Raw genomic sequence first — 12209 nt, 5'->3', positions numbered from 1 at the left:
TAGTCTGAGAGACTAATTTTAGAATGTGCATCAACTAAGTATGGCTGCTGTTTAGTCATTATACAATAAAGCATGTTAGGTAAATGGAAAAGAAAATTGGCATGAAATTTAAACAAAAGTTTCATTTGGATAGAACAAATGAAAGACGAGAGCAGATTGGCAGCACTTGTGCAGAGCTTTCAAAAGTCATTGTGATTATCACTGTATTATGAGAACTATTTGAAATATTATATCCAGAACTGTGGTCAGTTGTCTACAACATCTCCGAAACTGAAGTAACTTAAAAAAAAATTTTTTTTTTAAAAAGTCAGAAACTGTCAAATGCAAAAAGTTGAATCCCTGCAACAATGACAGGATTGCACAATAGTGAATGTCACAGCCACTTACAGAAGATACAATCATTGCTATCATTATGGATCCTAATTTTATCATCACTCCTAGTCATAGGTGATGGTGGTATCAATGATTTTTTATCCCACAGTGGATAACAACATTCATTTGAATGTGACTCTTCTTATAAAATCCAAAACTCCTAAAAGGAATAACAGCCTTAAAAAAAACTTACAACAACAAAAAATTGTCATAAAAAAACAGATAAGAATAATGGATCAAACAATATTGTAAGAAATGTGCAATCTCCTAGAAGATTATTCTATTTGTTAGGTTATAGATTAGCTCCCAGTAAAAGTAACAAAAGTGTAATTATTTCTTTAAAAAGTTATATATTTAGAAATATGATTTATCCTAAAAGGCAACTCTGTTTCTGGGTTCTTAGTGGTTCAATAATGTCTCTGAGATTTAAACTCTAGACATCAATGATTAGACATAAATTTGGGCAACTTAAGAGGCCCGTGTAGAGTAGGATGCATATGATTATGGTCCGGGAAACACCACCACCATTCATACCCTGGTTAAATTCCATTGTCAGCCATTCCACAGTTTTTCAGTTATAGACTTGCACAGTGCAGGACAACCTGCATTCACTAAGAGCATCAATGAGGTGTAAGTACTCACCATTGGCATGGTGACTGCTGTTCTGCTCAGTATCCTTCCACTCTTGGAACACCTTAACTACAACTTAAAACCTACAATATTGGCAACTTCCTGGATACTTCCATCTTTCAACTGGTACCCTACAATTATGCTGTTTTTGAAGTCTGTCACATCACTTCCTTTACCCATATCAATCTAACTCAAATGAACAATATATCACAGATCTCCAATATTACATTTACTGGCTTTCACTATGATGCAAGTTCCACCTTGTGAGGTGGATGGCAATTTGTGAAATATTGATATTTTACATTTATATTGATATTTTATATTTAATTATAGATATTTTTTGATTAATACTGTGTGAACCCTAGTATTTCTGTACATGCAGCTCTAATATGTTTTGCCTTGGTGACAAACAGTAAAATATTAATTATTGTTTTTGTACATTCATGCATTGTGTTGACTATTTCTTTATAATTAAATAAATGTCTGATTCACATGTGCCATTGAAAATTCCTGGTAGTAAAGTACTAAAATTATATTTTAGTAAAGATTACTTGCTAAAGGATGTACACAGAATATGCAGTCTGAATGAAAAAGACCTGGATTTGATTCTTGTCAGTGATGGAAAGAATCTTTATATAGGCTTTTTTCATTTGGTATGTTAACTGGTCTCAATACATAGTTAATAGAAAAACGACGTAGAGTAAGTGGCATTAGTGCATTATTCTTATTCTACAATAAGAATAATTCTTATGTATGTATGTATGTGTTTTTAAAATATCTTATTCCTTTTTTTTTTTGCCCAATAGAGATGGCTGAATGTGGCAGTAAAAGTTATAATGATCTTTTCTGGTGTCTCAGGAATCAAGTAAACAAGACTCTTAGGATAAATGCTTATTCTAAGGTGGACCTTTGTAAATTATTCCAAGGTATCTATGTGCCAGGACATTTTACAAACAGTGATCAGAAGCTACCATAATTTTCATTTATAATATTTTATAAAACAGATACATTAATTTAAAACAAAAAATTAATAATACCATATGTAAATAATAAATATGTTTGTAAATAATGGTTTTTAATGCAGCACTTACACTTTGTATAATTTAGATATGTCTGTTATTTAAAAGAAAAAACAAAATAAAGACCAGATAAATTTATTGTCTCTTTCTTGAACAGAATATTTGTGTGAAAAATTTAACTATTTTGGCTGCAATTTAACTGTTTCTGCTGATAGAATATGTCTTCCTAGTTGAGAATATTAACAGTGCATGATGTTATTAAATCTTATAGCATCTAACATGCTGTATGGTATAGTATTCATTGGCATGATAATTGCTTCCAATTGATTTTGAGTGGCTAATTATGCAACCTGACACTCTTTTCTTATTCTCCTCTTCTCGCTCACTGCAACATTATATAGTTTTAAAATACTGAATAACTGCCTTTCTACTTTGACCAGTCTAGAGCCACTGTTTCCCAGTTATTTGTCAGCATCACCTTTTTTTTTTTCATATATGCCTTAAGATTATTATCCTTGAAGTGCTTTGTCTAACCCTTATTTCTTTGCCCCTTCTGAGTTTGAAGACCAGTTTGGAATTCACATGTCTTGCATAAGATTGCTGTGATATTGCTTGTGTAGCAAAGTGGGTAATAAACATTGCAGCCAGCTTCATTCAGAATGCCCATATTGGTCTTTTTCCAGATTTTTTGGGTATCTGCATTATGTGATGCACATTTTGTAACTGAAGAGGATCAACCAGTTGCTGAGAAGTGTGTGTGTCAGTAGTGGGAATGGTTGATATTTTTTTAGTGATTTCATCCACCTAAATAACCAGGTTAATGATGTTTTTGCATTTTTCACCAGTTCAGCTTCAGAAATAGAGAAAATGCCATTATCAGCATGCCAGTGTGTCACAATTGACATTATTGTTATTTTCATTTTAAAGTGGAGTATTTTAAGATTGAACCGTTTCCTCTTCCATTCTGGAGAATATTTTTTACTCCTGGAAGAAGGTTTCTGTCAATGAGACAAAAAACTCTTGCAATGAAGAGAACAAATAGGCACAGAGCTGTGGAACAATCATGCTTTATTACCTATTTTCACTGCAGAATGATCTCCATCTCCAGTATCCATTGCTGATCATGCTTGCTGAAATGTCATGTGGAGATCTCAGAACAGAATTGATAAAAGTTATATAAGGGATATCATTAAGTGATAAAAGTTATATAGGGGATAGACATATGAGATTTTCAACTGCATATTATATTGGCAGAGTTATGCTATAATAAATTGATGAGGCCAGGAATCTTGGTGTTATAATGGATAGAAATTTGAAATTCGAAGGTCACATAGCAAATACAACTCAGAGGATAATTGTGATGTTGAAGCAAACACTGACGTAAAGATAAGGAAGTCATTTATTTTTCCTCTGTACAAGGCCTTGATGAAACCACACCTGGACTGCTGTGTGCAGATTTGATCTCTTGGGTTTAAGGGATAAAGAAACTGCTTTAAAGGTTGCAAAGAAGAGTTATGAAGATATTGGGATTATGGAATGGAGATGATGAGGTAGATTGAGCATGTGTAGACTGCAGACACTGGTAAACAGAAGAAAGACAAACGGTAAAATACAGGTGTATAAACTTCTGAGAGGATGTTATGTAGGATATTGTCTGAAATTTTTCATTATATGGAAAGTGGAGAGTGAACAATTGAAATCCATGGAAGTTAAGATTGTGTGGTTAAGAAAGGGCTAGATTTTTCTCTTCAAAGCAGTGAGTGAGTGGAACAGTTTGCCTGTTGAAGAACTAAGTACATCTAGTGTGAATGAGTTTAAGAGTGGGTATTACAACTGGTTTTGGTGATGTATAGCCGCCATCATTTAGTCACTCCTTGGAGGTCTTGTACAATACCATGCAACTCACAGCAAAATTGCACCAAGCACTTTGCTGCCTTCTAAAAATCAGTTTAATATCTTGTGACCCATATTAGATACTAAGCTGATCAAGATGTTAAATTGATGTGCATGTACGTGGGCTGTTCAATAAGTAATAAGACTAATTTTACTGTGGTGAAACCACTCATCACAATATTAATTTCTGGAGAATAAAGAAATGTTGCTGTCTGTATTAACAAAACAGGTTGATAGATGGCGTATACGGGCTGATGTGCTGGAGTGTCACGTGACTAAACACAAGATTGTTTCGGTGTGACCAGTCTTTGAAATGGAAGCGTCCTTGGAACAGCGTTATGCGATTAAATTTTGTGTGCGTTTGCAAAAATCGGCATCGGACACTTTTAACATGATACACAAAGCTTTCCACGATGAAGCAATGTCGAGGGAAAGTGTTTTTCACTGGCATAAAACTTTAAGGAAGGAAGGCAAAATGTGGAGGATCTTGAACGTGAGGGAAGACCTTCGACGTCCATCACAGAGACAATGATCAACACAGCAGCGATTATCATCAAGCACATCAAAAGGAAGCATCCATTACTGAAGAATAGCTTCTTATTGCACCACGATAATGCAAGGCTACATATTGTGTAGTGGACGTTTTGCAGGAGAACAACACAGATATCCTACCATACCCTCCATACAGTCCTGATCTTGCACTGTGCGATTTCTGGCTGTTTCCTTAGCTCAAGAAAGGCCTTTCACATGTGTTTAAGAAGCGGATGCAACGTTGGGACAAATGCATCGCGTCTCACAGTAGTTACTTCGAAAAAGACCATGTAAATGGTGACGATTAAAGGTAATCTGTTTTCTGTATAAATATAGTCTTATTACTTATTGAACAGCCTACATATGAGGGTTGTTTGAAAAGTTTGGTAAATTTCCAATAGACGGCGACACAATTCGTTCATTCATACTGGTGTCAGCATGTATCATCTTTTTCATGACCCCTGGCGAACGTGAGGGAAGACCTTCGACGTCCATCACAGAGACAATGATCAACACAGCAGCGATTATCATCAAGCACATCAAAAGGAAGCGTCCATTACTGAAGAATAGCTTCTTATTGCACCACTATAATGCAAGGCTACATATTGCTAGTTGTGTAGTGGACGTTTTGCAGAAGAACAACACAGATATCCTACCATACCCTCCATACAGTCCTGATCTCACACCGTGCGATTTCTGGCTGTTTCCTCAGCTCAAGAAACCACTAAGAGGCCACCATTTCGAAAGCAACAAAGCATGTGTAAAAGTTGCGGAGGTGGTTTTGAAAGAACTCTCAAAAAACGGACTTTCACATGTGTTTAAGAAGCAGATGCAACGTTGGGACAAATGCATCGCGTCTCACGGTAGTTACTTCGAAAAAGACCATGTAAATGGTGACGATTAAAGGTAATCTGTTTTCTGTATAAATATAGTCTTATTACTTATTGAACAGCCTACATATGAGGGTTGTTTGAAAAGTTTGGTAAATTTCCAATAGACGGCGACACAATTCGTTCATTCATACTGGTGTCGGCATGTATCATCTTTTTCATGACCCCTGGCAAAATTTTAGCCACATGTGACGCGTAGTTCTTTTTTGACAAACATTTAAAATGGCCGTGTTTGCATTTTTCATAAAAATGGAGAAACACGAGTTTCATGCAGTAATAAAACACTCTTATTTGAAGAAGTGGAAGGCTGTGCAGATCAAAGCTGAGTTAGATGCAGTTCATGGGTACTCTGCACCAGCATTAAAGACTATTTATTTTTGGATAAATGAGTTTAAATGTGGTTGTAAGTCCATCCAAGATGAACAGCGCTCCTAATGGCCGACTGAGGTCACTACAAAGGAAATTACACATGAAAAAGCTGTGTGCTCAATGGGTGCCGCGATTGTTGACTGTCAATCAAAAATACATGCAAAAAGACATTTGAACACAGTGTTTGGCGATGTTTAATCGGAATTCACGGAGTTTTTTTGCATTGATTAATGACTGTAGACGAAACTTGGATCCACCACTACACACTTGAGTCCAAGCAGCAGTCAAAACAGTGGACAATGCCCAGAGAAAGAGCTCCAAAAAAAGCCACCATTCTCACAATTTTGGCTATGTGTCCCCTAAATTTCAGATCCTTATCCACTATCATCCCCAGATCTCTTATTTCTTCCACCTCCAACAATATATCCTCACTAAGCATAAATTCTGCATCCCATCTTTCTTTTCCAAATTTTAAAACCTTACATTTTGCAACATTGAAATCCCATTTCCATGCCCAATCACTCAATTTATTCAAGTCTTCTTGTAAGGCCACAACATCTTCACTACCCTTCATGGTTTGTCCCAACTTTGCATCATCTGCAAACAACTGAATATCTCCATCCAAATCTTCACCTATATCGTTGATATACAAATTAAACAGTCATGGCCCCAAAACAGACCCCTGAGGCACTCCACTAATGACTTATGACATGGTGCACTATCTTGCTGAAAGAGACTATCCTCTCTTTCAGCAAGATTCCAAAGAAACACCACAAGGTTGGTCGATTGGTAGAGCCTCTACTACTAATGGCTCAGTTAAGTAAGTTTGAGCGTGGTTAGTAGTTGGAAGAGAACCAACCAGGAAAAACAGAACCATACCATCACTGGTATGGTTCTGTTTCATCGCTTCATGACACAGCTTTCCAAGCTTCCACATTCTGCTATACATGCTGTTTGCACCATGGAAGATAATGCTGCTTGTTGGTTCAGGTAATGTGAGGCTTGTATATTGCAGTTCTGAAGATTTTTGTGCAGATTTGTGTTCCAGTCAATGCCTGGAACTCTGCATTCCATTTATTGGCCAATAAATGTCAGTTTTTACATATTTTCCATGTAGAGCACCCTATGGTCACCGAATGTGACCATAGGGTGCTCTACATGGAAAATAATCTTTTTTAATTTAAAATTTTTCCTATTTTATTTTTTTAATATGTAAATCTTTGGCTAGTAAAGAAATTCTGTTCCATCTCAGTATGGTATCACTAATGATTGTTGATCTGGGATGTCCCAATTTATAAATAATTTTGCTGAACAGATAGACCTGCAACATGGCATCCTATCACAATGCCTTTTTCAAACTCAGTCATTTCCCTTCCCACAGCCATTTCACCTGGATACAGTTGCACTGACTTGGGACATCATATTCCTCTAATTTCTACCGACGATAAACATGTTACATGGCACAATGCACAGTGCCCATGGGAGTGTCTATTGACTTCTTTACAAGCAGCATGTGTGTATGTATATATACATACACACACTAAACCGAAACAAAAGTTTCACAAAACTAGACTGCAATGCACTGCATTCAGTTGCAATTTATCCTTACTACATAGAAAAGTAAAAATAAAGGCATAACAAAATTAATACCAAACACGAATTTTATTAACATTTAAATATATACAGGTAGTTCTCACTTTACAAATTTTTATCTAAATTATTTTAAATTATACTTGGCAAAGGCGATTAGGGGGTGTGTATGGGGAATTACACAGTATGTAATGACAGTATGATCACTTTTACAACAAAAATATTCTTTTTTCCAAAAAGAAGAATCCTCAATGCCAAGTTTTAAAGCATCAAAAGATCTCATCACTGACTATGAGGAAATGCTGCTGGTGATTGCAAGTTCAGAAAATACAAGAAGCTTAAAAGGAATTAATAAAAATACTCTCCCAGTAATAGGGAGGGCAAATAAGAAGGCTTGGCTCACACAAGTGCGTTATTCGTAGTTTTCTTCAATTACATCTGATTTTTTTATTTTGTTTTCTTTTTAACTATAACTATAACCCTTTCAGAGGGCCGCATTTACCATAAGGTGCAAGCTGGGGCCTCACTCTATGGGGGACATATTTTAAAACCTTACTCCCCACAAACAACAATATAAAAAAAACAGCCTAGTTATAGTTGCAAAATAAAATACTTATTTCTAAATATTAAATTCGTAATATAAAAACTAGAGGCCGCTGAAAAAAATTGCACAGCAAAAAAGAGTCAAATATCATAGGACAGTAAAGGAAATTCCAAGCAGCACAGCACACGTAAAGATGAGTGACACGTAAATCACTCCACCGCAGTTAATCCGTTAGCGGCTGTAAAATCGCCGTTCAGGGATTAATAGCGGAGATGGGTAATTGCATGATAACACGTAGAATGCTGATGAAGTTCTGATTAATGAAAAATGCTGGGGTGGTCTGGCTATTTCATCCACCTCAGCCAGTAGAGAGGTTAAGTGTCGTTCGTACGCAAGCGTAACAACTGATAGTTTACTAAAAATAAAGAGCCAAAAGATTTCAGTTTGGTGATGCAAAATTAAATAAATTAAGTGGATATTAAATCCAGCATTATTTCCAAGCCGCATATAGAAACTTCGGCCTTGAAATGATGTCATACCAGTATTTACGAGTTGCCCAAGTCCGCGCTAGGGCAACTCGTAAATGCCGGCAAGTGTATTTCCGTAACTTCTCTGGTCAAATTTCGTACGAAACTTTCATAGTTTCTACATTCGGCTTTGAAATAATGCTGAATTTATATCCGCTTGATTTATATAATTTTGCATCGCCAAACTGAAGCCTTTTGGCTCTATATTTTTAGTAAATACTTTACGCATTGACCGAGAGTTCAGTAAACTCTCAGTCAATGCACGAAAAATACACCTCTCCGACACTTCAGGTTCTTCGAATTCACTTTCCAAATCTAGTTCCCAGTGAGGGAGACTTTTGAGTCTCTGGGGAGAGTGATTTCCAATGTGGCCCATGAGGGACTTTGTTGGTGGATGCTTTTCCCTGGAATATGAGTGGTTCTGCTCAGTGGTAGGCTGAGTTGGGGCGATCTTTCAGTCATTTGTAGGGAGTGGTCCAGGAGATCGCCTAATTTTTAGAGAGGTCCGTTACTTAAACACCGGACTTAAGATTTCGGAGGATTTTGCTTTTCCAGCGTGGCCCGTGAGGGGACTTTTTCCTGGAATATGAACGGTTCTGGTCAGTGGAACCAAATCTGAGTTGGACGATCTTTCGGACACTCGTAGGGTCAGGGAGATCGCCTGACTTTAAGAGAGGCCCTTTACTTAAACATTGGTCTTGTACTGCTGAAGGAGCTTAAGATTTCGATAAAGTTTTGCTTTGGGAGAGCATTTGAGTCTGGGGATTGACATTTTCCGGCAGGGCCTCTATCGGCAGTGGGTGCTTTTCCCTGAAATATGAGCGGTTCTACTCAGTAGTGGGGTGATCCTTTCACTGGATGGAACCAATATTTAGAGAGGGCATTACTTAAAATTTGTCCCCACTGAGGGTGGGGCTTAAGGTTTCAGAGGAGTTTGGTTTTGAGAGAGCAATTTGAGTCTCTGGGGAAGTGTTTTCTGGCGTGGCCCATGTAGGGCCTTGTCAATGGAATGCTTATAAATTGGCTCTTGTCCCTGGTGGTGGGGGGGTTAAGATTTTGGAAAAGTTTTGCCTTGAGAGAGAGCAATTTGAGTCTCTGTGGACCCATGTTTTCTGGTAGGGCCTCAATCGGGTCTGTTCCGATGGGTGCTTTTCCCTGAAATATGAGCAGTTTGCTCAGAGGTGGGGTGAGAATGTCACTGAGTAGAACCAACGCTAAGCTGGATGATATTTCGGTCACTCGTAGGGAGTAGTCTGGGGGATCACGTAATATTCGTAAATAGTTGCCTGATCTCTGAGGAGAACCAACCAGTTCGAAACAGCTGTCAGGCCAGTGAAAACCTTATCAAAATGGATCAAGAGAAGGTGAATATATGTACACTTGGGAACAAGCGATCATGTCTTCTATAAAATCTGCGCTAGGGTAACTCGTAAATGCTGGCGAGTGTATTCCTTTAAGTTCTGTGGTCAAATTTCGTACGAAATTTTAATAGTTTCTTCATTCGGTTTTGAAATAATGCTGGATTTAATATCCATTTGATTTATATAAACTGATAGTAGTCTGGGGGATCGCCTAATATTCTAAATAGTTGCCTGATCTTTGAGGAGAACCAACCAGTTCGAAACGGCTGTCAGGCCAGTGAAACTTTATCAAAATGGACCAAAATAAGGCGAATGTACCGTTATTTGGCTAGTACTTGAAATTATATACAAGCGTATATACCTGATTATATGGTCAAAGTAGTTCTCGCAGTCGGTTTATTGGATTTATTAAATCCGAAAAATGTTTATTTCGGATTTAATAAATATTTATTTCGCTTTTGATAGTATAATACACAAAGTGATGCTAAGAAAGTTTGAATCCTTAGTTAGTAAAAGAGAACGACTTAGAGAAAAGGAAAATCAGCTTATCGAGCATATTTTAATAATATGCCTCAGAATGTTAGTAAAATCGAAAGTTTGAAAAAAAAAAAAATGCACAGAACTGAATAGAATATATGTCAGAAATGTAAATGATTTTTACTGTAAAAAAGCAAATGGAACAAAGGAGAAACGAGAGTTGCTAATTTTTTCAGAAGCCAGCAAAGCAATTTACTGCTTTGTTTGCAAATTGTTTTCTAAGTCAAATAATAGTTTAATGAAGGGTTTAATAGCTGGAGAAATATGATACAAACCTTATGTGATCATGAGCGTTCTACTGAGCATATACGAGCGATGTGCACATATCGCAAAAGAAAATCAAATTTTGTAAATAGTCGAATTGATTCTGAATCGACGAGCAATCTGAAGAAAATTTGAGAGATTTTAAAAAGAATAATAGCTACTATTAAGTTACTGAGTAAACTAAGTCTAGCATTTAGAGGCAATACAAATTATATATTTTATGACTTGTGGAAATTATTTATTGTGTTTACATTATTTAAGCGAATTTGATGATTTTTTAAAACATCACATGAAAATGTATACCAACTGTGGTTCTGGCAGATCAAATTATCTTTCTTACCACACTTGTGATGAATTCATAGTGTTAATAGCTAATAAAACAAGTGAAATATTAATATCAGAAAGTAAGGAAGGTGCTTATTTTGCAATAATACTAGATTCGACGCCAGATGGTGCCCATAATGACCAACTAGCAGGGCCGCATTTATACTTTTGGAGGCCCGAGGCGCAACATCATTATGAGGTCCTCAAAAATAAGCATTTTTTTTAGTTTATTGAAAATAAAAGTCAACATTTCCATAACTCATTTTAATAACATAATACAACATTGGTATACATATATTTGCATTTTAAAAAAAGTATAAAAATAAATCAGTTCAAATTTAAATAAAAAAAATGAATAACTAAAAACTTTTTTTTTCTGGCTTTGGTTTTAGCAAATATATCTATAATGTCATCATAATTGATTGAGTCCATTACATCTGATTCAGTGCATAATAACGACAGGTCACATGTTTTATTTTGGTGCAAGTTGCTTCTTAAATAATTTTTTATTCGTTTCAACACTGAAAATGAGCGTTGAAATAAGCATCGTCAAAAATATTTTTAAAGTTGTTTCTACGTTCGGAAAAGTAGACCTTAACCCATCGTTTATAAATTTCTACATAATTTTAATTGAAAATTTTTCTTCCTTTATCGTTATTAAAAATTGCTTAACTTCAGTAAATTTTTCTGGATCAATATCAGTCCCATAAGTTTGTAAAATTTTATTAATACTAGTCTTCTACTTGTCTTGATCTATATCTTCCTTCAAAAAAATGTCAAACATATCTAATATGTCGAAATAGCTTTTTGCTCTTTCATTAATTTCCAAAATTAGCTTATCGCAAATGACATTAAAAGTGTTCACAGCGAAATTTTCCTTCCCGTGTAATTATATAATCTCATCGTTAGATTGTGAAACTTCGTCACTCATTTTTTTTTCGTTTATTAACTCTTTTCATCTTTAAATTTTGTTTCATCTGTTAATAAATTCGCTTCTTCATTTACAGCAGCAAAACTATTTCTTATATCTAAAATAAAACCAACTAAAGAGTGTAACAAATTATTAGCTAAAAACAAATCCATATCGGGATTTTGTAGAGATTAACTAGTAGTGAACTCTCTAATTTAGAAATAAGTTTTTCATGAGGAGAAATGGATAGTTCAAGTAATGCGTCTTTAATTTGTTTATATCCACGTTTCAAAGCCAATATAGCGTCAGCTCTTGCGGACCACCTCGTTTCACTTAGTCTTTTAACTGTTAAAGATTTTTTTCTAAATGTTTAAGGAGTATACCCCATCTTCTTGTTGAAGATGAAAAGTAATTATATACATTTTGAATAAAACAAAAATAGTGCACT

General features: G+C 35.7%; 1 protein-coding gene across 3 annotated transcripts in view; it reads left to right on the top strand.

Moving 5' to 3' along the window:
- PolA1 (DNA polymerase alpha catalytic subunit) overlaps window positions 1–2157 on the top strand; it is a 561406-nt gene extending 559249 nt beyond the window's left edge. For all 3 annotated transcript variants that reach the window (XM_090402430.1, XM_090402431.1, XM_090402428.1), the window contains one exon: window positions 1809–2157. In XM_090402430.1, the coding sequence (XP_090258556.1) occupies window positions 1809–1978 (170 nt within the window). In that variant the 3' untranslated portion in view covers window positions 1979–2157. The remainder of the gene's footprint in view (window positions 1–1808) is intronic.
- The last annotated feature ends 10052 nt before the right edge of the window (window positions 2158–12209 follow it).

The sequence above is a fragment of the Typopeltis vanoorti genome, chromosome 13, assembly GCF_054136105.1.
Source record: "Typopeltis vanoorti isolate ZY-2024b chromosome 13, IOZ_Tvanoo_1.0, whole genome shotgun sequence".
NCBI classification, from domain to species: domain Eukaryota; kingdom Metazoa; phylum Arthropoda; class Arachnida; order Uropygi; family Thelyphonidae; genus Typopeltis; species Typopeltis vanoorti.
Note: the sequence above shows the minus strand (reverse complement) of the source record. Positions and strands in the feature narration are given on the sequence as shown.